This window comes from Lotus japonicus, chromosome 1, assembly GCF_012489685.1.
Source record: "Lotus japonicus ecotype B-129 chromosome 1, LjGifu_v1.2".
Classification (NCBI taxonomy): Eukaryota; Viridiplantae; Streptophyta; class Magnoliopsida; order Fabales; family Fabaceae; genus Lotus; species Lotus japonicus.
Window position 1 is genome coordinate 87,469,104 of NC_080041.1, and position 25,309 is coordinate 87,494,412.

A 25,309-nucleotide genomic window follows, 5' to 3' on the forward strand; every position below is an offset into this window, starting at 1 on the left:
TTACTCCTTCTAAAAAACAAGTGGGAGTAAGTTAACAAACCTCATTAAAAAATACGTCAAAAGAATGTAGACAGAATAGATGCTTAGCATCATTTGTGTGGTGCAATATGATTCACAATTTAATTTGGTGATTGAGCTCTTCCAAGTATTTTGGTTCACGATTAATTAACCATACAACAACAAAGGGATACGTATAATTGAATCAGCATATCAAGCAAAATACGATCCACCCTATGACTTAATACCGTCGATCTAAACGCTATGATCTAAACACTCAAAATCAAATCAATGACATTTTTACAACTACTTTGATACATTGACAATTGCTCAAAATTCATGTACAAATCTTCTACTCTAAGACATCACAATAGTAGAGTTCTTTCTAATGCCATATCAGAGTAAATTTCTCTGGCTGAAAATTTCATGCACCGTCGTCGTTGGCATTCAGGATCAGGAGGACCGAAATTCAGTATCTGAATTAAGATTCAGGGATAGAAATGCATGTTTAAGGCATGAGATGATATATCTCCCCTAATCTCCCAAACTTGGCAATGGTAGCAGTACCAATGATCGGACCAACTTGGATGCTTATATACCTCAGATCACAGAAAACTCCCAAACAAAAACCAGGATCTGTGAAATATTGAAACAAAATAATCTCTTGATTTTTACAATCAATACTTGACTCACATTGCTATGGTTCAATCCTCTTCCTTGAGATATAGCTAAGGTCTCTTGACATCTAATTCACAGATTCAGCCAGATATAGATTACATGTACTGAGCCAACCATTGCTTACACATATCAAGCACAGGAAGTGCATTGACATGCAGTGCCTGCAAAAATAAAGATGAAATTTTCAGGCCATGAAAATAGTATCAAGAAAAATGCTAGCAACACACTCTATTAAAGACACACTCCAACACATTCGTAGTACTAGTAGTGACAGTGAAACCTAGATATGTGAGGTGCGGGTGGTATTGATAAGCCCTACTTACTATCAGGAGCTGTAGTACCCGTCAATACTAAGAAATATAATATTCTTAATGTTTTCAATAAATATCTCATAAGATGCACGCTTGGAACTTAAGGATATGTATATGTTCCAACTATTATGCGATTAAGCAACCACTTTCTTTTTGGTCATGAAGTCGAAAGACGTAGAAACTTAACCTGATGAGCAACATATTGAACATCAGCTACGCTTCCACTCCGTGAAGCAATTTGAAACGCGCTTTTTAAACGACCACAAACTACACAAGCAAGCACCTTCCTGCAAGCCCAAATAAGAAATATATTAAACGTGTCACCTTGGTTACTGAATTACTAAAAAGAAAAAGCTATGAGGAAGACACATGGACATGACATCATGTATTGAGTCATTTGAGCTGCAATTCTCTATTAAATGAATAGATATTCAATTATCTATGCCAAATGATATATTAATCCAAGAATACAAGAAGAATGTTTTTTACCGTTATGCGGGGTTGACTATATGAATTACACAACACCGTAATGTCCTAATGGTTTACAAAAAAGCAAAATCTAACGAGTGTTCTTACTATTAAGGTTTTAAAAATACTAAGTATTTATGAAAAGAAGTGTTTTTTTAGTTACCAACGAATTCAATAATGTTTTCCAATTAAAAAAAAATCATTTAAATTTCTTAACCAGAGTCTTTAGGGAACTGGTTAGTTGTAACCTTAAAAAAAATATAACATTTCTACTAAATAAGATCCTAAATAACAACATAATTGATAGTGCACGAAGACAAATAGATAAAAAAGAAAAATAAATAATGTCCTCACCTGTGGCTGCTAGTTAACATGTCTATTAGACGGTCTGGCCGTTCTTTATGCTTATTGGCATATACATTTATTGCAGCACCCAATACCTACACCATTCAAAAGGATGAAGCTGCTAAAAATTTCTTACAAGAAATAAGTTTACTTGTTCTAACATTGGTTAGAGAAGGCACATCTTTGACAATATGAATCTCAGGTCAATACATGCAGCAACCTCAGTCTGATGCTAGTAATGAAGTCAAGTTTTACCATTAACAAATAAATAAGGCTTAAATCAATGCAATATAAAATTGATGGTGAAAGCAACTTCTGTCCTTTCAAACTTCCAAGTGAATTCTCAATTTTGTTTCAGTACAATTCCAGCATTCAGCCCTTGGAGGGCTTAGGTACTTCCCATGCACATAGATTGAAGTTTGCAGCCAATATAATTTTCCCAGCTATTCAATAAAGCTTTTAGTATTCCAGCCTAATAGATTCTAAAAGATTTCTAGTTATTTGCTTTTGAGGCATATTAAATCATTCAACTGAAATAAAACCATGATATTGCTCATCTTCAAGTAGGAGAGAGAAAAAAAATGTAATTTGATTACCTGGTCCCAATCTTCATCATCTATTGTGCCTTTGATGTTTCTAAAGAATTCTGTCAATTGGCTGCCTCTTTTTCTCTCAGCAAGAGATGCAGCAACACCAGCGTATATATCAACAGCTGCTTGTTAGAAATAAAAGACCTAATTAAGTATGCTGACAACCCTTATGCAGTTGAAAAAACAAGAAAGCTAAACCAGATTGTAAAAAGGAAAGTCTCATTCTTACCAGGAAGATTAAATTCATAGATTACTTGGAATGCCAAATCAAAATTCTTCTCAACAAGAATCTCTGCAATTTTGCACCTACGTCTACAATTTTAAAATCATAATGAGCATTTATAAGTAATAATTATCAGCACATAAAACTATGAAATACTACATGCCACCACAGAAAAACATTTGAATGCTTGCAATACTGACAGGAGAAATCTGAATGTAGCTTAGCGGACATTAAGAGGACTGCAATAATAATTAACCCTAGAATTATCAAATGGCTTACAAATTGTATATGAAAGTTGATCTCCAAAAAATACTTGAGATGGAAAATATAAGTCGTTCTGAAAGCCTGCATGCAATGTTTTAACCAAATACTTTAAGCTAGAGATAATTGGTTCATAGCCTAGTATCAATTTTGAGTAAAAGATAAGGTGGGCCTGTGGATTTTAACTTCAAACGTTTTTGTGTAGAGGAGGGGTGTGCTGAATATAAAATTTCTCATGCGTTTTCACTCAATAGCTTAAGATTTTACAATAGTTGGTTGATGACAGGTTAGTGCATTGTCGCCTAAAAAACAAGTACAAGTATTCAAGATTAGTTTGTTTAAAAAATTGTAAAAGAACACATTTGGAAAACTTTTACCATAATTTAGAGGAGATACCAAACTTAGGTCAGGACACAAATGGATGGCCAGAGTTACTAAATAATTAAGCTTAACAACTAAACAAACCTGAAAGTTTCTGCATCATTTGGATTGCCAAAAAGTGAGTGATTCCATTGTGGTCCTTCTGAGTCATTAAAGGATTTAACAACTTCAACCTACAAAATGCAATAGATTCTCAAAGTCATGAGGAATAAACACCCCGGATTTCACTTATATCTCTCATGAGAATATATTAAACAGCAGAGAATTTAAAAAACAAGTGACTGATTCCAGCAGTACAAAGTAATGAAGCATTCACTCCATAGGAATAATGTCTATGATAAGAGATCATGTCATGTGTTGAGTCAAAACTTCCCAACACAAACATGTCCACAACTATGCACTCACATATATATGCATGTTCTTTCAAAGGTGTAACATTGTACACATAGTCAAGGAAGTCCCTAATGTCATTAATTTTGAGTTCGAAAGTTGGCTAATTCTTAGAAATTAATTATTGAACAAATGTATTCTCAGTATCGGGTTTGGGTATATACAAGTACCTGAATTGATACCCTAGTAGAGAATTTGACAAGACCTTCTTCAGTAAGCTTTTCAGAGGCACTTTTTCCTCTCAGACCTTTTGTGACAAGCTTGGTAGATTCCCCACCTTTGTGCCTAGCAGACAATCCGTCGTCAAAATGCATCTGTTAAAGTAAGCAAAAAACACAGAATTGTTAACATATGAAAGAGTAAGTGAGACAAACCTATAACAGTTGATATAGAGTATGGGTAAAAAATTATCTGCCTTCTAATGATTCATAGTAGTTTAGTCTTCTTTTAACAGATCTGCAAGTACGATCAATGGATGCTAGGCGAAGTCTTCTTTTAATTTTGTCAGTCAATTAAGAAAATTGTTACAGAGATAAAGCTATCTGCTGTATCTAGTTTCCAGAAGAAAAAATCTGTTCCAGATGCATAGTAAATCCATATCGGTATGTCAAATCAACTGAACCTCCCATCCTAAATATGTTCACAAAGAGTTATAGTGAAGAAACTAGCTAGATCAGCTAACAGGATCCTCATCCATGAGTTAGTTTTCGACAAAACCATCACGTTGCATCATGTCTCTGAACTATACCCTTAACTGTTAGCGATAAGGATTATGTTAAGAGTTAGGGTTAGAAGTAGAGTCTATGGGTGTACTTTAAGTTTGTACTTTGTAGTACTCTTAACCTAGTATTATATATATGAGGGAGGCTGCACCTAGCATAGCAGAGTATCCAATTACATATATATATATATATATATATATATATATCTCCTCCCTCTTTCTTTCTTAGTCTTTTCTCTAGTTACATTAACCTTTATCACTTTAACCCATCATAACTTTATCACTTCTTTTTTAAATTAGTATCCTTTCTTGTAACAACATGCTCAAAACAGAAAATAAAGAATTTCATATTCTCATGCAACTTGGAAAAATAATTCCAGAAGCGTAGGCCTATAAATAACTTCTCACTAAAATATAAGCATAAATGTCCTGTGTGCGCCAAGAATTACCATACTAATTTTCCTTTCTATCAAATTATGGGCATACCTTAGCATGTTCCAAATGTCTAATGGCTTCCTCTTGGGAACAAGAATTCATAAACAACTGAATACAACAGAGTCCAGCAGCAACATGGTCCTTTTTAATTACCTGAAGAGAAGATCATTATAAAACAAAAAACATTTCTGAGGAAAAAAAAATTATAGCACATTATACCCGAACACATAAATTGTGATGATGAAGACTTCTACTCCATGCAGGAAACATAAGTTACAGAATTAATAGAATTTTGATGTTCATATGATAACTAATGGTGGCAACTACATAGAAAACAAAACAAAGTTATATATATATCTTTGTTAATAGAAGGACTACTAGTGATATTGGGCAGCCAAATGGTTGAATCAACCTTAAACCCAGTTCTTAGAATAAAAGCCAGGTAGTATGGGTCAATATCAGTAGAAGAAGTAGCTAAATTGAACTTATTGGGGTGGCAACCTCCCTTACCCTGATTTCCCCTATGGGTAGAGATACTTCCATTTTGCCTACCCCATTTGGAAATTCAGAGTCTCTTAAAAGTAGTCTTGTATTCAGTCAATCATTCTCTAGCTCCATATGGATAAACACTAATGCCTTTGTGGCCACATGAAAGCTTCTTGAAAACCCCACGCCGTGTATAAAACTCTATAATGATGTGTGTTCCACAAAAAATGGGCTATGTTGAGATATATTAAGATATAATGTGTTATGGTTCTGCTATGATAGATTAACATAAGATATATTGTTCGAATCCGATGTAATGTTTTCTTATGAAAAGATTAGGATAAGATAGGATATTATCGTTTAGACTTTGTAGTTGACGAGGAAACCTTGTCTAAAAGTATTGTATTGTGAATCATGTCAGCTAACATCAATTATTCAAACACTTTCAGTTTCTAGTCTCTCCAAAGATGGAAAAAGGTTATTCCTAGTAAATTTATAGCCTTGCTAGTTGCTTCCAGTGTCATAACAACTCAACCTGTTTGTATTACTTTTGCTCAATGGAAACTGAATAAAAAACACATCCCAAGGATTTTTTTTTACCTGAAACCTGTATAAATAATTGAAATGCTTGTGAGTTTCACAATAGAGGCAAATACGAGCAAGGGCTGTCACAGTATACTGATTCACCACTGCATCCTCGGAATTAGTTGATGACATTCTAGTTGAGATGACTTCCTCCAAAATAGGCATGGCACCATAACCAATGCACAGTTCACAAAGATCATCAATTGTCCCATAATCAGTTGCCAAAGAATCTAGTCTTTGGGGTGATGAAGAAGACACCCCACTCATGATTGATGGCTGTGGTGGTTGTGGGACAGCATCAGGAGGAAAGAACAAGAAGCAAGCATCATGGTAGTGACCATGCCTAAACATAAAACCAAGCAAATGCTGACGTGCATACTGCAAAATTTTAATTAATAATTAGTAAGTGAAAGGTACAAGCACATTGCAAAAGATCGGAAGCCTGCTAAATATAATTAAAAATTATAATACACAAAGAACCTAACTATTAACTACAAAAAAGTACATCACACAAAAACCTAAAATGGAGTTAAAAGTTAAAACATTCTTTGTTGAAAAAATAAATAAAGCACAGAAATGTACTTAAGCTTGCTATAAAAGCCAAAAAAATGTATGAAATACACTCCTTAAATTGATGCATAGACATTTAGCTTGACAAAAGATAAAGCAAACTGTTAAATCATGAAAGCATTTCAGAGAAGATTAATTTCAGATAAGGAGAGTTATGCTCACATCTTGGAAGTAATTGACACATTCAGTATATCTAACATTATCCAGGTTACTCCGAGGACCATCTTCAAAGTCTCGGCTATATATAGAATTATTATTTGCAGATACTTGAGATCGTCTTGACCTTTCTGAACGGGGTAATGTTGATGGCATGTATAAGATGTTGAGATATGAATCAGCAGAAAGAGAATCATCCAAGATTGTTGGCGCACTTTTAGCCAGATGTTCATACCTGAAGAAGAAATATAATTAGATGTTTCTTCCAAAAGAGTACAAGAAAGTATGTGATTAGACATCCGATGGACTTCTACTTCAGTATCAAACTCAGACAATCCAAAATTAGTAATAAAAGGAGCAACACTCACAGAAAAAACCAATCACCCAAACCATCTTTGTCATGACTCATGACAACAAATGTTCACAAGTCTCACCACAGATAGTTGATTATCTGATTATCAGAACAAGACCTTTAACTAAAAGGGGGAAAACTGAATCGGAAGCACAGTGCAAATATTGAATAGAGATTAGACATTCATGACCCTTGAACACAATCAGTCCAGGTTATAAGAAATAAGAAATACAAGTAGAATAAAGCAAGAAGACAACTAACATAAATGCATAACATCTTACATAGAACGAACAGCTGAAACATCAACTGGTGGGCCACCTTCAATTGTATTAATAATTTCTAAAATCACAGGTCCAGAATCACCCTTGTACAACTGAAGAGCTTGCCTGAAATGAAAGATATTCAATATTTAACTGATCTAAAGTCCATGCTCACGCTTGTCACTACAAATATGGCACAAAGCTTTTAAAAAAAGGACTGGGCTAAAGCATTGTCACAAAAAAATAAAACATAACATACTTAAACTTTACACGAGCATGTCCGTAACGTTCCATCCGAAGTAACGCATGACCCCATGCATTCCACACTGGGAAGACATCAATCTAAAGAAGAACAATATTCTTTTTAAAACCTACAATAACTGAAATGTAGAAGTTCCATATAGTAAAAAGAGTGAGGTAATCTGTCTTACCTTACACTTTTTGCAGGTATACACGGCCATGCTGTACCGTTCTTCCACAACCAACCTGTCACGAAGATGGGCAGCTGACTCTCCATCAGCAATGTCATCAAGAGAAGCAGCAATCCCTGATCCCAAAAGGCTTTGGAGAAGCTCTGCACGTCCCAGCCAAACATCTGCCTGTGACAAGATTTCAGAGAGCTCATCTGTGGATTGACTACCCACACTAGAGCTACCAGCATCAGATGATGTATCATCAGCATCTCTATTTCTTTCCCAATTGCTTGGCAGTTCATGGACACCCGATAACTTTCTTAGCAGGGACTTGGCATATAGTAGACCCTGCATTTTCATTACAAAAAAAAATGCATTTTCATTACAAGAAAAATGTAGCAATGGAAATTGAAAGCTATGCTGTAATCTCACCTACGCAAGCAGATAAACATATTTCTCAAGACCCACCACCGTTAACCACTAAGAGAAAACTAAAATCAATAAATTACTATGTTCCCATTACATACCTGGACAAATGTTTCTGTGGCATGATATGCTCGCCCAATGGTTTCCATCGATGCATTCTCAGGCATCTGCTGAGAGCTCAAGACATTCTTCATTTGATTAATGCATAAGTCAAGGGCAATCTTGGCAGAGACTGATTCATCAGAACATAGAGCAAGCAGTGCCTAAAAAGGGAAAACCCAGACATTTAGCAATGATAAAATGAGATTAATAAAAACAGTACAGATATATTCTTTTTGCCACTAAAAAACCACAACGGCTTCAGTTATCAGCAACCTGTGACTCTAAACTACAATGGCTCTCATTTATATCAGAGCATAGAAGTTAGAAATGCCGAAATATTCTATGAAGTGACAAAGCATCAGAACTAACTAAGTTCTGAATATGATATCCTATCATACGGAACTAAAAGCTTCCAACATAATGATAAATATGAAGATCAACTCATTAATATACCTTGAAAAGTATAATGTCAGGGGCACTTTCATATCTGTGAGATGAACGAATGTTTTCATCTTTTAGTGGATCACCTGTAAGCATCCATTCCTCGGTGATTGAAACAGAAGGAAGCCGTTCTTGCCCATCAGCTGAAACAGATGAAATACGATCCTCTTGAATCCCAGTCATTGCTTCCCAAGCACCTCTATCAGAAGGAGATAGTCCAGAACTTTTTCTTTTCCTATAAACATCTTTTGGAGCATTTTTGTCCACAGTATTTTTCGGAGCCCATGAAAAAGCTCTTCGAGCCTCTTTTTGTAAGTTACTTAGACTGCTTGTGAAAGACGACCTTGACGGGGCACCTGATCTTGCCTTCTGCTTCGGTCTGGATCCTGAAACAGATATGCGATGTTCCCTAGGTGGCGAGCTGATACTGACAGCAATAGCCTTAGTTGCATATGTGGTAATAACATGGTTGTCTCGTAAAGACGGAAACTCCTTCAATATCTAAAGAAATACAGGAAAATATCATATTGAATATGAGAAAAAAAGTACTCAATATTTAAGAAAATGTTGTGCAAAAATGACAGCCAAAAACTTTCCATATATGAATGAGAGAAGGACATCCCTAATGCTCCACCATCAATACTTCCAAATAAATTAGTAAATGAGAAAATAATGCTTCCTCGTGAATTATTTAATTAAAGTGAAAATTGCATTACCAGTGTAGCAGATTGCAATTGTTTCCTCATCAGTAACACTTCCAAAATCAAATGAGGATGCTCATGCAGGGAAGAGCACCTTTGCTGCCATGGAACTGGCAAGACAGCCAGAACACGAAGCCCTAAAGCCCATGAGTTAAGCCGGGAAATCTCAGCATCAGACAGATTCCCTTCTCTGCGTTTCAGGAAGAAGTGAACCTTGAAATAATGCAGAGAAATGGTCAACAAGAAGAGGATGGAATTTCAAAAATCAATAATTCAATGTATTTTAGTTGAAAGAAATTTATATTTATGTCATTGAACAAAGTTAAATATGCTAAATAAATGGTAGATTACAAGAAGTTGCTTCGACCGCAAATTGGGTAAAAGTTGCATTGCACCCATAGCGACTGGCAAAGCATCATCTGTGTCCCGTAATGAAGAAAGAAAGCGCGAGGCTTCAGCTGGTCCACCACCAGTCAGAGGGTCAGCAGTTAGAAGCTTCACAAGCTGTCGTCCCTGCAACTCTCTCCGTAAATCAATCGATAGTCCTGCACTTTCTGCCACTTTCAGTGCAGCAGAAACAGCTCCTTTTCCAGCTAATCTAAGTGCCAGACCCTCTGGATCTTCCTTGCAATCGGCTTCAACCTGAAATACAACATTTTTTATGGGGGAAATGAGTTACCGCGAGAAAAAGGAAAATTGAAAGAGAGACAGGTTTCTAGAAGCTACTATATCACTGATATGTCATTCACAGGCAGTTTTCATTTAACCTCATATACACAGACAATACAAACTTCTGGGGAAAATGATGAAATTGGCATATTGTTTGCGGAATAGATATGTAATAGTTCAAGAAAGGCAATACAACCTCTTGCCAGCTTGTATAATGATCATCTGCACTTAATATGTGGCTGTACCTCTGCAAATCTTGTTTCATTTGCAAAACCTAAGCATTACAATGAAATGAATAATGTCATTCAAGATTAAAAATAAGCATTGTCTGGATACAGGTACAAGTATCTGAAACAATACATGTATAACAACGGGGGTAAAGGAACGGGAGAGTATATTATGCAGAAATATAAAAGCAAAAACAAGAAATCAACAAATCATAAGATATATACAATTTTTATAGCACTTCTAAGTCCAAGTTTTCAACAAAACTACCAAATATGTGTAGTAAGCATTAAGCAAAATACCTAAAGAGGGAACCAGATTTGAAAGGATGATGTAATAGTTTGTTTCACTTTACTATAGGATTGGCGAGTGCACGTATTTGATTCTCTGTATTTTCTATTACTGATTAGTTAGTTAGTTAGTTAGGATAAGTTAATAAGTGATACTGCTGTAGCAAGTAAGACTCACCTACATTCTGATCAGGCTATAAACACATATAGTGATAGGTACTCACATACAGGGGCGGACCCACGTTATACTGAGGGGGTTCAGATGAACCCCCTGAAAAAAATAAATTTTCCACTTACCCCCTTGTATAGATTTTTTTTTGAACCCCCTGAAAAAACTAATTTGCACTGAAGACCCTCTCTCTCACACAGCGTACTCACTACTCAGTCTCAGACCCACCCTCTTTCTCTCGCTGGTCGCTACCCTAGGTCCACCGGCACACACGCACCACCGGCCACCACCACGCCCACGCCACACCACCGCGCCAGTCACCACGCATCACCAGTCACCACCAAGCCGCGCCTCTTCCGGCCTCTCTATCTGACTATCTCGGCTTCTCCTTTCTCTTTCAGTCAGTGGGTTACTGGGTAACAGGGTAAGGTTGCTACTTGCTAAATTGATTTTTGTGTGCAGCTAATTGATTGCTAAATTGATTTTTGGTGAAAACTGAAAATCCATGTCGTTGTTGTTGAGATCTGATGGAAGAAAAGGAAACATGATTTGGTATTATACGTGCACACATCCTCCCTGCTGAAAGCTTTGAAACAATGAAGGAGCAAGGGAATAAATTCCTTAGCATAATTAGTAGTTTCTTACCTTCTAAGTTCTAATTTTTAGGTCCATTGGCTTTAGGAAAGAAATTCTACCCTGATTTAACCTCTTATGATGTGGTAATATAACCTTTTTTTATTTCAAAAAAATATAACCTTGTAAATGGTGATTGATATGTTTTGAATTATGTTAAGATCATAAGATGTGTTGAAAACATTGATTTTAGTTTGGATTAGAAAGTTAGTCTTGAAGTGTTTTCTGCATTATGGAGTTTTAATTGCTTGGAGTTTTGCATTATGGAGTTCAAGGAGTCCTATGAAGTGTTTTCTGATCTTGCTTTCTATGTGCTGCTGCTTTGAAATTTCAATTTTTCATGGATTTATAGCCTTTTAAATGGAATTTTGAAAGTTGGAAGATAGATGGTTTGAAATCAAAATCGAGCAACCAAAGCTTCATGCTTGATATCTGAGACTGAAATGCTGCATAACAGCAACCAAAGCCTTTTCCCTCTGGGTGTAGTCAACTAGATAGATCAATTAATTCCATAATATAACCTGAGGCACTCTATATATTACATGATAAGTTGGACCTTTTGGAGTCATGGGATTTTCTTATCAATTCATAAGGGCATCAACCAGAAGATGCAAAATGACTGCAATGTGATAATGTTTCATGTTTCACACTGGCTGAAATAAGTGATTGTGGAGAACCTATGCTAATGCAATACCCTTTCTCAATTATAATGCTTCTAGGAATGACAAATGTCAGAAGAATTAAGCAGTATAGTTGTACAATAATGACCGGATACTACTTTTAACCTTTCATTTATCCTTTAATTTTTTGACCATTTTTCTTCTTGTTTCTTTTAACACAAACAAACATCAGGAATCTTCAATCAAAGTGTAATGAGTCATGGGTTTGGACACTTTGTTCAATTTTTCTTCTGCTGCAGCAATTATAGAGTGCATGACATTAGTTCAAGTGAAAGTTTAATGTATTCTCTTTTGTGGTCTCCCCAATTTATTGATTTGGTATTATTGTATTAGAAATTGTAATTGTTTATTTTTACCGATGTGTTCATTTGAAAATTTCGAACCCCCTGACCCCCGGGTCCTGGATCCGCCACTGCTCACATATTAGGTAGTTAGTTAGAGGGTATTAATAAGGCATGTTACCTATAAATAAGGGAAGTTAGTGAACATTAGGGGTATCTTGTTATTCAGTTTAGGAATTGGGTTAGAGAGAGAAGTGGTTCTCTCTTAGGCTTGGAAGGGTGTTTGGTATCCCTTTCTCTTGTATCTCTCCCTAGTTTCCAATTGGGAATTAGGGTTTTCTATCAATAAAAATCAGGTTCTATCATTGGTATCAGAGCACCGATCTGGTGCCTGAACCACCAATTCTTTGCTGCGCTATGGAAGAAGCAAGGAGCATGGCAAGAATTTCAGGGGAATTGGTGAGGGAAATTCCAATTTTTGGGGGTGATGATGCGTATGACTGGGTACATAGTTTGGAGCGCTTCTTTCTGTTGAAGAAGGTGAGAGAGGAAGACAAGATGCAAGCAACCATGGAGGCCTTAAAAGGAAGGGCTCTTACCTGGTTTCAATGGTGGACCAGTTGTGATCCCAATTCATCATGGGAAGGGTTCAAGATTGCAGTGGTGAGGAGGTTTCAGCCTTCCAAGTCTCAGAATCCATTTGAGTTGCTTCTTTCTCTGAAACAGAACGGAACAGTGGAGGATTATGTGGTGGAATTCGAGAAGTACGTTGGAGCTTTGAGAGGAATTGATCCCGAGTTTGCCACAGGCATCTTCTTGAAAGGATTGAGTAAGGAAATACAAGCGGAAGTGCGATTAGATGAACTTCATTCTCTTGCTGAGGTTTTTCAGGAAGCAATTCTGATTGAACAAGAAAGGAGAGGGTCGAAGTTGGATTCAGCGGCAGAGAAAAAACGAATCTTTGAAGCAGAGGAGTCGCCAGAGAATCTTGAAACCATGGCGGGGAGGGCTATTCAGGGGGAATCAAGGGTTGAAGCGCCGCAGAAATCAGAGGCTGCGTCGGAGGCAGAGAGAGCCGCAACAAAGGTGCTTCAGAGGCCATCGAAGATTGCAGCACCGCACAAACCCAATCGTGATGCGGCGGAGACAGAGCATGTCGCGGCGGTGGCAATTCAGAGATTCGATCTTGAAACAGAGGGTGAACCAGCGATATTGAAGGAAGAGCGAGCTTTTATGGAGGCCAAGACATTAGTCTTGAATCTCTCGACGCCGGAGAAGGCGATTCGTCCGCCGGCGAAACCACCGAATCCACCTTGTAATGCGCTGGATATTGCAAAACTGGAAGAGGCAGAGTTGTGTCCACTTTGGAGTTGTTGGAGGGTGGCGCGGCCACTTCCTCCACCGGCGAAACCGCCAGAGTTGTGGCGTGATGGCGGCCGTAACTTGGCGCCGCTGGATCTGTCAAGCTGTGAGAGGATGGGTACTCGCGGGCACAGCGCAAGGACGGAGAGGGCAGAGATCAAGGTTTGGACTTGCAATCCAAATGGGCCAAGCCCAAATCTCCGTTGGAAGGAATTGGGCCTTGATGAATATTGGCCAACTTTTCAGCTTTTGGGTTAAAATCCAATTTACCCATTGATATGAGACAACAAGAAGCCAGCCAACAAGAGTCACAAGTACTTTTACAAGTGCTGTGGGAAAGTGACTCAGGTGATTTTCAAGTTTTAGCTGAAATTGTGGAGGTTGTGCTTGCCACATTTGGATTGCTTGGATAGTTGTTCCATGTTGTAGCTTGTATTTTGTCCTTCACCTTGAGGACAAGGTGAATTTTCAGGGGGGGAGTATTGATACGTACTCACATATTAGGTAGTTAGTTAGAGGGTATTAATAAGGCATGTTGCCTATAAATAAGGGAAGTTAGTGAACATTAGGGGTATCTTGTTATTCAGTTTAGGAATTGGGTTAGAGAGAGAAGTGGTTCTCTCTTAGGCTTGGAAGGGTGTTTGGTATCCCTTTCTCTTGTATCTCTCCCTAGTTTCCAATTGGGAATTAGGGTTTTCTATCAATAAAAATCAGGTTCTATCATATAGCCTTGTATCATTTCACTTCACTGGATGTATACAATTCTGATTACAAATCAGTTTTCATTTCACTTCATCTCTTTCTACGCATATATAGAAACACTTGGTCTTTTGCATGGCCGTCTTGTATTTAAGTGATATAGAACTCGACGCAATGCTTAAGCTTAACCAAGATGTACCAAAAGGAAATTAGTAGCTTTGAAAAAAAAGCATGTATCCATGCATATCCAACAAGTGCCTACACTTGATATGTTGTACGGCGGATACAGTAACTATCTAGGGGGTGTTTGATATGCAAATTCTTTTTTGATTCCTAGGAATGATGTTGCCTGGGAATGTTACAGATGCATTTGGCATGCCTAAAATACTACAAGGAATCTTAGACAATAATTTCCACCTTCGTGAGAATATTGAATTTCCACCCCAATTGGGAATGTTTTGCCAGGAAATATGACTTGAAAGATTACGGGGAATTTTTTTTATTAGAAATATAAAAAGCATTCATTTGCCTGCACCTAACAGCTTAAGCTTGGTGTAACAATAGAGAATTAAAGGAGGAATAAATTGATAACTTCAGCACCTCTTCCCTAATAGAATCATTCTGGGGTAGATGGCAGCTGCACATTGTGAGAACATCCAAAGCAGCGTCTAATTCCCATGAGTGCACATACCTATTATAGAATTAAGAAATTTAGAAGTGACATCACAGGCTGAGATGAATACTGGAAAACACAATTAATAAACGAGAATAATTAAACACGGTGCAAAATAACGAGAAAAGTGTTAAAGAACCAACTCTCCTAAAATCTTAAGCTGTGAGGTCGATGCCCAAGAATACTTTTATATCTCTAACTTCCCCCCTTCAAGCAAAACTACTAGAAGATCACTGTTGTTAATGGCGGATGGCAGAAAGCCAAAAATAGACCATATTTGACAAATACTGATGGTGTATGGCGGAATAACGGCCATGGCGGATATTTGACAGCACTGCTAGAGATCAAACCATTGACAATGCAGATTCACTTTACCTTGTGTAGAAATTTAATTTAACAATGAACGTTGAAGAGGAAAGGATTGAATTTCGAACCACTTGGTCATAGCGGTTTTTATCTGATGCCATGTCAAAAGTTTAACTCTCGTAAAAGCTTTTGTTAGGTAGAGCCTCAAGAATGGTTTCACATCAATAATGGAAGGATTTGACAATCAGCAAAGGAATAGACAGTCCCAATATAAAATATGTGACCAGATATATATACACACTTGCATTTCCCAAAATTATGGACACAAAATGATTTACACACCTTAGGGTAAGTCTAGCAGCTGGAAAGTCAAGAATAAACCATTTACCACTAGTGTCCCCCCCAAATCACGAAAATCATATGATATACACACCTTAAGGCGAGTCTAGCAGCCAGCTGTTTGTCCTTCAACCTTAGACAATATTGCCAACTATTGCTCCATATATAACGCCCTCCAAATCCTTGACGCTGAGCAGAATTTGAATGGATCTCTTCTGCGCGTTCAATGACTAACTGAAGCAGCTTATCAGAGGCTCCATCACGTAGAAAGCGATCCGAAAGTGCCAGAGCATCCATTAGCTTTCCTTCATCAATTAGTCTACAATAGAAGAAATGCTCTGTCACATGTAAATTGCTAACAACAGACAAGTTGTAATTATTTAAGGTCCTAAACGTATTGAACTAAGAAAATAGAATAACAATCAGAAACTAGGTACAGACAAAGATCATGATTCGAAAGATATGGGTTTTTTACTATTCGCGTTGTCTATCTGAAACAATGCTCACATAATAAAAAGGTTTTAACAATGGCAATATGAATTCAAAGCCAACATGTTAGAGATATGTGCCTCTATCTCACTCACACTCACTCTTTTCTGTTGCTGCTATGTATAATACAGTTAAATCTAGAATTGTAACTGTTAGTATAACCGTTAGATAGTTGGAAGCCGTCTTTGTAGTTGAGTTTGTTAGCAAACTATTAAGCTACTGTTAGCTTTGCAAATTGCAACTCTATAAATAGAGTTGTATAAAATGTACAATTTAGTTTTCCAATGATGCACTTTATTTAGTTTCAGATTTCTCTCTACCCTATATACAATTCTATCACAACATGATCGAGTCAGGAATAAGTCAATGTTTAAACAATGTAAAATTCATATTACCGTGAATGAAGCTAAATGCAAACAACTCCTAATCACCAATATGAAGTAAAACTGACGAAATAGTGATATGTACATCTTGTTTGCTTTTGACTGCACCAAGTTGGCAACATTCTAATGCAAGTGCAATGGAACTTCACGGGTGAAAAAACAACAATGAACTATCATACCGATCCACTGCCTTCTGATATGGCTCTTCATTATCCCAATCAAAAGAGAGGAAAACTGTGGTGTCAAGTTGAGCAGCTTCAGATTTTGAGGAATCATGCCAGAAGTCCGTGACTTCAACCTCTTGGGTATTTAGGTCTGACAGAGCAACAGGGATTGTGCTGCTATTAACAATGTCATCAGCATCCAACTCTGTCTCAGAGTCATGTTCACGAACTCTCTTAACAGAAGTTCTTGCTTCAAGGTTGCCATCATCAGCTGTTTGGTTAGCAGTTACAGCAAATTCAGAAACTCGGTGGAGGTTTGTTTGCATTTGTATCCATCTGTTCAAAGTTGGGAACCTGTTCATCAGGAGAAAAGGTTAAACAAATTATTTGATAAAACTAACTGATAGCAGGCAACCCCTGTGGCTTAAATATTTTAGCAAAAGAATTTATAAAGGAACAGATGAGAAGCACAAATAAGGGGGTGGAAATTGACCTAAAATGTTCAATCCAAATTTAGTTCTAAAGAGAATCCCCCCACTGACACAAGGAACATATGCTAATGAGATGTGAATATTTGAGCATAGAAATTATCTTTGGAAGGCCTAACTCTACCCCAAAAGCTAGCTCAAGAGGTGAGGATCGTCTTTCCATATATAAGGGTTATCTTGGCCATATCTCTAGTCAATGTGGGACTTCTCAACAGAGATGTCTGGTAAGATCTCTTGCATCATGCTCTTCTACTTTCCAGATTAATATCAGATACTTAACACATGTCTTCATGTAACTTAATGAAAGAATTTTCTTGAAAAGCTTCATAAAAAGTAAAAACCTGTATGACAACATACTAAAATAATTCTTAACGACATACTCATACATTCTTCATCATACAAATACAAGACAATAACCCAATGTGTATGGGTAAACAAGGTATATAAGAACATACATGATGAAAAGTCTAAGGATAAAACATGTCAATAATATAAAAAAGAATACAAGTTTTATATTAATGATCGACTGGAGTATGGTACCAAGCTACATTTAGTACACACAATTTGTATCTATTAAGTCTTAGTTAGTTCACTAATGTATCTAGTTACAGTTAGTTGCTAGTAATTAGAAGACAGTTACTTTCTGTTATGATCAGTAGAGTCTGATCATATATAAATGTAATCAGTTGTATCATTCCGATCTATCAATAACAGAAATCATTTCATTCAAACTCTCCCTCTCTTGCTTTCTTCTCTCATACTTTGTGATGATCAAGCATCTAAAATCCATCACAGATAGGGTATTGCTACCTTTCAGATTGATCAAGAGCAAACTCATAAAACAAACGATCAGCATCAGGAGCCTGCTGAAATCCATCACTCAAGGAGCTTGAAATTGAAGAGCTACTGCTGTTGTACAGTATACTACTCCCAAATACACATGCCAAGACAGATCTCACTGGGGATATTTTTGCTAAATGTTTCACCACATCCAATTGGAGAGGGTATAATGTGACTCCAGGTGTTGCTGAAGAACGGCAATAGCAATTAGGCTTTGCATCTTTAGATGAGGGAGACAGTACTTTATTTTCAGAGCTGCTCTTAGGGAATGTAGGAACAACTGGAATGCATGCCCATCCATGTCCAGATCGTGGAGGGTAAACTGGAGGCACACATGCAGTAATCACCTCATGTACAAAATCAGCATGCATAATTTCAGCTACCTTCTCAGCTGCATCAGTACTGCCTCTTTCAAAAACAAGACGGGTCAAAAGCTGCAAGATAGAATAGTATAACTTGAGCATTAGAGGAAAGCAAGACATGCTCATCACATAAAAAATCAGATCTCCATGAAGATTTCTAAATGACTACTTAGGAGACCACTGCATGAGGCTCCACCATTGCTGGGCTTGGGAAGAGTCAAATATATGCAGCCTTACCCAAATGAGTGGAAAGGCCACAGCAAATAGAACCAAGGACCACTAGGTCACTAGGTCACAAGGAAGCAGCAGTGGCACCAAAGTTCACCCTCTATTTCCAAAACCCTAACTAGAATCTATAAAAAAATTAAAAAATAAACATGTAGACTTTGATTTAAATAGATAGCAGATTTTGTTAAGTAAGTTGGTTGCAATGGTTGAATAAAGGAAAATTCAAACACTGTCGACATTGAACATATATAATAATGAAAAACATGTTTTGCACTTTATTGGACAAATAATAACAGATATTTTTCCAAATTTTGTAAAATCCTTATGTTTCCAAAATTTGTGGCAAAGGGGTAAAACAGATATCCAAATAACTTCAGATTATGAAAAGATATCATCTGTGTAGTTAATGCATCTAAAATCAAACAATATCAAATATTTCAAGTACTTTTAGAACCTTACATCCTTAGGCCACTCATAAATGACTGAGAAAAAGTTAAAATCATGAGTAGTATCAGTCCCGTCAACCACGTCACCAATTGCAGCAACATGAAGAACGAATTGTGATAGGTATGTCACAGATTTGGCACTCAAAGGAGCAAATATTCTCTTCCCAGAATCTTTAATGTCATAACCAGCAGACTGCGGGCCAGTTGAACTTAAAGGTGTTTGTTTATCAACTCTTAACCCAAGCCCAAGTACAATGTCCTTATCACTGTTGGAAATAACACCCCGATCAGCATACAGTCCTTCCCCTCTAGCAGTACTTGGTTCAGTTTCTTCATCAGCAACAGCTCTTGCAAGGTTATGAAGCTTACCTGATTTGAAGTATAAAAACATGTTACAATCATAGAGGTATCACTAGATGGCCATAGACTCTACCCCACTGCAAAAGCAAATTAAAATGAAGGAAAAAATGCCCCCAGATCTAAGTATGATTTTTTTAGGAAAATAACAACACCATTAATATGCCTAAAGAAAATTGAAAGAGGTACCACTGAGAAACTGTCGCTTGCCCGTATGAGCATCTTCAATCATTTGATGTAGCAGAGCAAGAGCACGCTCCCTCTGCTCCTGCCGGTGTGACTCTTTCACGGATGTGATGACAATATCCCCAGATAAGATTGCTTGAAGTGCTGGAGGGTTGTCCTGGAGGAGCAAAACATATAAACATGTTAGAAATCCTAAGTTAGAACCACACAACACCACAAAACCTTAGGCTTAAGGCAATGGGTGTGTGTGTTCTTTATTATATATGCACTTGTGCACTTGCTAATCTTGGCAATGTGGGACTTCTTTGAGTCACCACTTTATTATCTCTATTTTAATCAAGATCAGAGCATTTGCATGTAGTATGACATTTGTATGTTCTAATAATAAGAGCATGAAAGTAAAGGTGAAACATAGGTGCAATCTCAACAACAACAAAATAAGCGAGAAAAATCACAATAATTTTTTTGAAAAAAGCCCGAATACAATTGGTAAAGCCAGATTTACCAAAGAAAAGTTGGGAAAGAGAAGATAATACACAAAGTATTAAAATTTATGCTTAGAAAAGCTCAAGATTAGGTTTGCATCACACCATGGAACAACTTCTTATTAAGTTCAGGTATTGTGGTAGCAAGGAAAAAAAAACATTTTTGGCAGTGTGGTATTTATGTTGTTATTTGGTGTAATTAGCTAGAGAAAAATACTGGTATTTTCTTTCAGAAATATCTATCGTGGCTCCTTATGGAGTAGGACCTCTACTCAATCTGCAGCAGGTCATTAAGGATGTAACATTGACAAACAAACAGAGAGATTGCAAAGCTCCTTTGTATCAATGAGTTTTTCATTTTGCCTTTCCATTTTGTGAGGAGGACTCCTCGTCTATTGCATCCCTTCATTATTTATAATAAAGTTTCCCCATCACTAAAACGGTTATAGATATGCCAATTACAAGTTTCAACTCCTGAAGAGTTAAGGCCAAATGAAATTTAAAAATAAAATATCAACACATCTAGGGACATCAAAACAACAGTGAAGAGGTTCATTGTGTTGGATGCTATTTATATAGATACATACATATATATGTGTGTGTGTGTGTGTGTGTGGATCTTTTTTCCCTCATAAAGCAAAGGAACCTGCACTCTGTGTAAGCCCTTTAAACAGTGTAACATCACCAGCCTTAATCAGTACAAGTAGCTAGCTTTCTCACATTCTACAACTCAGCTCTTGGTCTTACTATGCGAAATCAATTCAGCTCCGCTTCAACTATTGGACTATACATGTATTTGACCTATACACTACTAGGATAAGCATATTAGGTTAGTGCTTTGTTTATCATAATATCACATTAAATCATTAAAACTGTTTGACAGAATCTGTTATATGACAGCTGTAATGACAGCTCACTCTAACTGAATCTAACTGAATCAGAAATACTAACTGCAGTACTAACAGTAACTAACTACTTAATCAGAGTAATGTGTACTCTACTCTAATATTGTTAACTATTCAAATACTACAACACCTTATACCAAAAAAAAAGATTAAAGCATAAAAGACAGTCATAATATAATAAGTGATCGCGCGTCAGTAAGAAATGTATCCTATGAAAGCTGCAAATTGGGAAACTAGTAGATAGTTTGAAAAAGTATCAAACAGTCAATGAACTATGCTGACTGAAGAAGAGCCTCAAAGTATATTAAACCCAAGCACATCCCTTTTGTAATGATCATTGGGTTTGGAACATGCACAAGTTACAGTCACACTCACACTACCATCTACTGCAAGCCTTTGCATTGCCAGTGAGAAAAAGGGTAGTTAACACTAAATCAGTTGCTCAGCAAAGCTAAAATACAAGTCAAATAATCACATGTATCAAAAAATTGAACTGATAAACAAGACACAAGTCTTCATATACAATCATCTTCATGGGAATAACAAATGCTGACATAGATAGAAATATAGTTAGCTGATCCCAATGCTCACTATCAGAAAAGGAAGTTATAGCTTGCATGGGAAAAAGTCTTGGTGTCACAAGATGAAATTTCTAATGTATTTTCACCCAGCGAGCTAATTGTGTAGTTATGCCTTTCTGACTCCTATGATCTAAGAATGCTAGTTTTAAGAATGAATGATTGCCCTTCTCCGACCCTTCCTATCTAACCTAAGAACAGATAGCTAATGCATCCCACTTTTTGAACAAAGTTTGACAGTCGTTTTGTGACCCTTGGATGCTGAAGGGTCCTTGGGTAATGGTTTTCTTGAAAATGAAACTCATATCAATAGATAATATTCAAGCCCTCACCTGCTCCAAGAACTCATGTAAGCGCTTCAGAAGACGCCGTGACACCGAGATGACTCCTACTTCAAGGATCTGATCCCAATAAGTGGAGCCAACTTTGGGAGATCCTCCAGGATATATCTCAGATAACATAGTTTGGGCCTACACAATGAATAATAAAAAACAACATCTAGTCAACAGGACAAAACCTTTTAAGTGTAAAGAAGAACTAGAGATCAAAGTAAAACATATCAAGTAGCATTTCATGAAAAAGGAAACATATCTGCTGGATAACATTACCTACTGGAACAACGAATATGCGTTTCTACGCAAGCTCAAGCTCCGAAACGGCTGCCCCATTTGTTTTTAAACAACTAAGCAGCTGATATAACATGGGTTTTCAGAGCTTGGGCATTCCATTTAAATTTGAACAGTTTTAGTTCATTAGTATTGAGTTTCAGAGGATTTGAAGAGAAATTGAAAGAATGAGATAGTCTCCACAGTGTAATCTATTGTTCACTGATTGAATGCTTTGCACAGGTATATGTATATAGATATAATATATATATATATATAATTTACGGATCAGTTATAACTGTATGTAACTAAGTCTAACGGCTTAAACAAGTAAACAACAACTAACTGCTGCTTAGTGCTTGCTAAGTCTACAGTTTCTGAACATGTGTTCAAATGCTATTACTCCGATAACTAGTCGCAATGCATTTGAAAAGATTAAGGACTGAAGTTCATGGCAGTGAGCTACAGTTGGTGTACTCAAAACTGCAGAAGTAGAGTGACCTTACTTTTGATATTACAGCTTTGAGGCCCTGCTATGGGGTAAGGTTGTTTTTCTGGCCTTTCTATATATGGTGCTCAGCCAGGGCATCTTAGTTGAAATATATCAGAAAAGAAAAACATGGAGGCAGAGGCCACTCTTCTAATTAACAGGAACAATCACCCAAAATCAAGTAAAAGACCAACTCTCCTAAAAGCTAAAACTGTTAAGAGTGGCTTTTTTACCTCTCCCTAAATTATACACCCAAACTTCCATTGTTTTGATGAGCTTTTTTTTATGGGTGTGTTTTGTTTTTATGCCCCTGCAAAAGAAAATGATATCCTACTTTTTTTGCTTTCAGCTTTCCTTCTCAGTGATCTAACTTCCTGTGTCTAGGGAGGAAAATCATCTGAGTGGAAATTATTTAAAAAATGATAATGGCACCTGATCCAGTAGTTCTTGAGACATCCCCGCAGACTTTGCAGAAGTAGCAGCAACATCAATGCAAAGAAGAATCTAGCAAGATACACACATTATCAGAATAAACTGTATAAAATGCATTATTTTCCCTCTTAGTTGAAATGACAGTCTAAATTTCTCTCTTATCATTACGCACTTACTGTAGCCAAGGGACCCAACTGGGAACGCAAAGAGGAAAAATCTAGATCCTGGACACGGGACACCACATCATCTACCTGCATATATGCAATATATAAACATTCATGACAAGCAATTACAAACCATTTAGTTTGTGCTACAAAGGAATCCATACAAAAGTAACAACCATGAATACTCATCTCAACAGGTTATACTCATAAGAAGTACATTTGTTATATAAAACATAAGGATCGGGCGATTTGAAATTATAACAGCATCTACATATGCTAAGACATAGTTCAAAACCCATAAGAATTACACACATTAAATTGCTCCATACATCATGGAAAAGAAAGAAAAGGGTGAAATTGGAAAGAAAAATCATCCAGATGATAAGAAAGGGGATAATTGTCTGAGAGAGGTTTTCCAGCCAATGTACCATACAACTTATGATCATTTTAAGTTTTCAACAACCCAAAAAATAAAATCAGGTCTCACGCTTCTGTTTCATCTTAAGTGTGGTATGTGCAATCTAGTTTTGATTCTTTGAAACAACACAACACGTCTTTATGCCTTGCAGACACCTTTCTTTGGAACAATATCCTCACGTTCGGTTTTTTATGAGCACAGCATATACCCTTCTACAATAAACGCTTTTGCTGTTCTGTGGTGCATTTGGTCAAAGCACCACATGCATAAAGGGTGTCTCATTGCTCTTGATAAGGTTTGAGATATGATTGTGTAGGTAGCTTCTGTTTGGTATCTGACCAGGAATGTTTCAAGGGTTTGGTATCTGACCATGAATGTTTAGGCAGAAGAACTCAAGAAATATAGAAATACTAAAATTGATATGCAGCGGATTCAGAAACCTCTTACTCCTGTTCTCCTACTGCGTAATTGCCCACGTATATTTTCATTTCAGGCTGCTACTTTCATATGGAATAATATGCATATAATCTTTGGGAATACCAGGTGAGTGCAATGACCAAGTAGCAATTTCACCTAATACGTTTCCAAGGTTTTTGGCAAGAATAAGAAGACCAAAACTCTGGCACGGTACAATTCATGCAGTTCTCTGGATTATTTAGTTGGACAAATGCCAACAATTGCGGGTCCCCCTATGGTGCACAAGTTTTGTCTTGTGCAAAGTTACACAACCCCCTTTTGACCTACTATAAAGGGTTTTCCGGTTTTTTCTTTTTAAAAATAAATAAATGAATCAAATTTTAATTTGAAAGAAAATACAACCCAATAAATTTCAATTTTTTCAGATTCATACAACCCAACCCAGAAACTTCAACCCCTAATACACCCAGTGATGATCCATGGTTAATGAACTATTCAAAGATTAAGGTACATTTTAATAAACCATCAAAATCATTCACGTTTAATCAGACAACCACACAACCATAACCATCAATTTTTCTTCAGACCCAAAGTTCTTGGTTCTCAGTAAAAAAACTTTACAAATCAAATTTTAGAACATGAATATACTTGCTCCATTAAGCATAAACCAGAAAGAATAACATGAAATACATTGAAACCCTAAAATCCAGAAAGAAATTGGAAAATATTCAAACCCAAAATCCATCAAGAAAAACTTGGAACCTAAAACCCCAAATCCCTAATCGGGAGGGAGCACGGTGACAGAGGGTGCCTCCGTGACGTGACGCGACGGCTCAGGTCAGAAAAAAAACCGACGATGAGGCGATTCCCGGCGGCGCCGCAGGCGGTGGCTCTGGACAAGACCAAAACGGCGAGGAGGTCTCTACTTCACAGATCGAACCAGCATGGTCTCTTCATCAAATCTGGGTTCTTCTTCTCAGATCTGGGTTCCTTGTTTGTGCTCAACCCATATCACTATGACGGCGGCCACGAGGTTATATGCGATGTACGAAGATGGGGTTACTCAATACCCAGAGATGGACAAGATGAAGATCTGATAGGAGGAAGAAGGAATTTGTTTTGTGGTGGTTGAGGGTGGGTCGTGGTGGTTCGGTTATGGCAGATCTGATGGTGGTGGTGAGAGGGAAGAAGATAGTGGTGTTGGAGGTGGAGGAAGGAGGGGATGGCCGTGGCTGGTGGGTTCGTGAGGTTTTG

The 25,309-nt window shown here is 37.1% G+C and overlaps 1 protein-coding gene across 6 annotated transcripts in view; it reads right to left on the reverse strand.

Annotated features, from left to right (window-relative positions):
- Window positions 1–67: 67 nt before the first annotated feature.
- Window positions 68–25,309, reverse strand: part of LOC130727453 (uncharacterized) — a 42,723-nt gene continuing 17,481 nt past the window's right edge. For all 6 annotated transcript variants that reach the window (XM_057578586.1, XM_057578588.1, XM_057578589.1 and 3 more), the window contains 27 exons: window positions 23,233–23,307; window positions 23,057–23,128; window positions 21,862–21,999; window positions 19,565–19,718; window positions 19,032–19,387; window positions 17,953–18,416; window positions 16,670–17,008; window positions 15,713–15,937; window positions 14,901–14,991; window positions 10,158–10,235; window positions 9,644–9,934; window positions 9,308–9,505; window positions 8,604–9,092; window positions 8,150–8,311; window positions 7,641–7,970; window positions 7,469–7,551; window positions 7,231–7,335; window positions 6,604–6,832; window positions 5,887–6,249; window positions 4,852–4,953; window positions 3,815–3,958; window positions 3,339–3,427; window positions 2,619–2,701; window positions 2,396–2,511; window positions 1,809–1,894; window positions 1,174–1,273; window positions 68–836 (listed from right to left, as the gene is read on the reverse strand). In XM_057578586.1, the coding sequence (XP_057434569.1) occupies window positions 771–836; window positions 1,174–1,273; window positions 1,809–1,894; window positions 2,396–2,511; window positions 2,619–2,701; window positions 3,339–3,427; window positions 3,815–3,958; window positions 4,852–4,953; window positions 5,887–6,249; window positions 6,604–6,832; window positions 7,231–7,335; window positions 7,469–7,551; window positions 7,641–7,970; window positions 8,150–8,311; window positions 8,604–9,092; window positions 9,308–9,505; window positions 9,644–9,934; window positions 10,158–10,235; window positions 14,901–14,991; window positions 15,713–15,937; window positions 16,670–17,008; window positions 17,953–18,416; window positions 19,032–19,387; window positions 19,565–19,718; window positions 21,862–21,999; window positions 23,057–23,128; window positions 23,233–23,307 (5,028 nt within the window). In that variant the 3' untranslated portion in view covers window positions 68–770. The remainder of the gene's footprint in view (window positions 837–1,173; window positions 1,274–1,808; window positions 1,895–2,395; window positions 2,512–2,618; window positions 2,702–3,338; window positions 3,428–3,814; window positions 3,959–4,851; window positions 4,954–5,886; window positions 6,250–6,603; window positions 6,833–7,230; window positions 7,336–7,468; window positions 7,552–7,640; window positions 7,971–8,149; window positions 8,312–8,603; window positions 9,093–9,307; window positions 9,506–9,643; window positions 9,935–10,157; window positions 10,236–14,900; window positions 14,992–15,712; window positions 15,938–16,669; window positions 17,009–17,952; window positions 18,417–19,031; window positions 19,388–19,564; window positions 19,719–21,861; window positions 22,000–23,056; window positions 23,129–23,232; window positions 23,308–25,309) is intronic.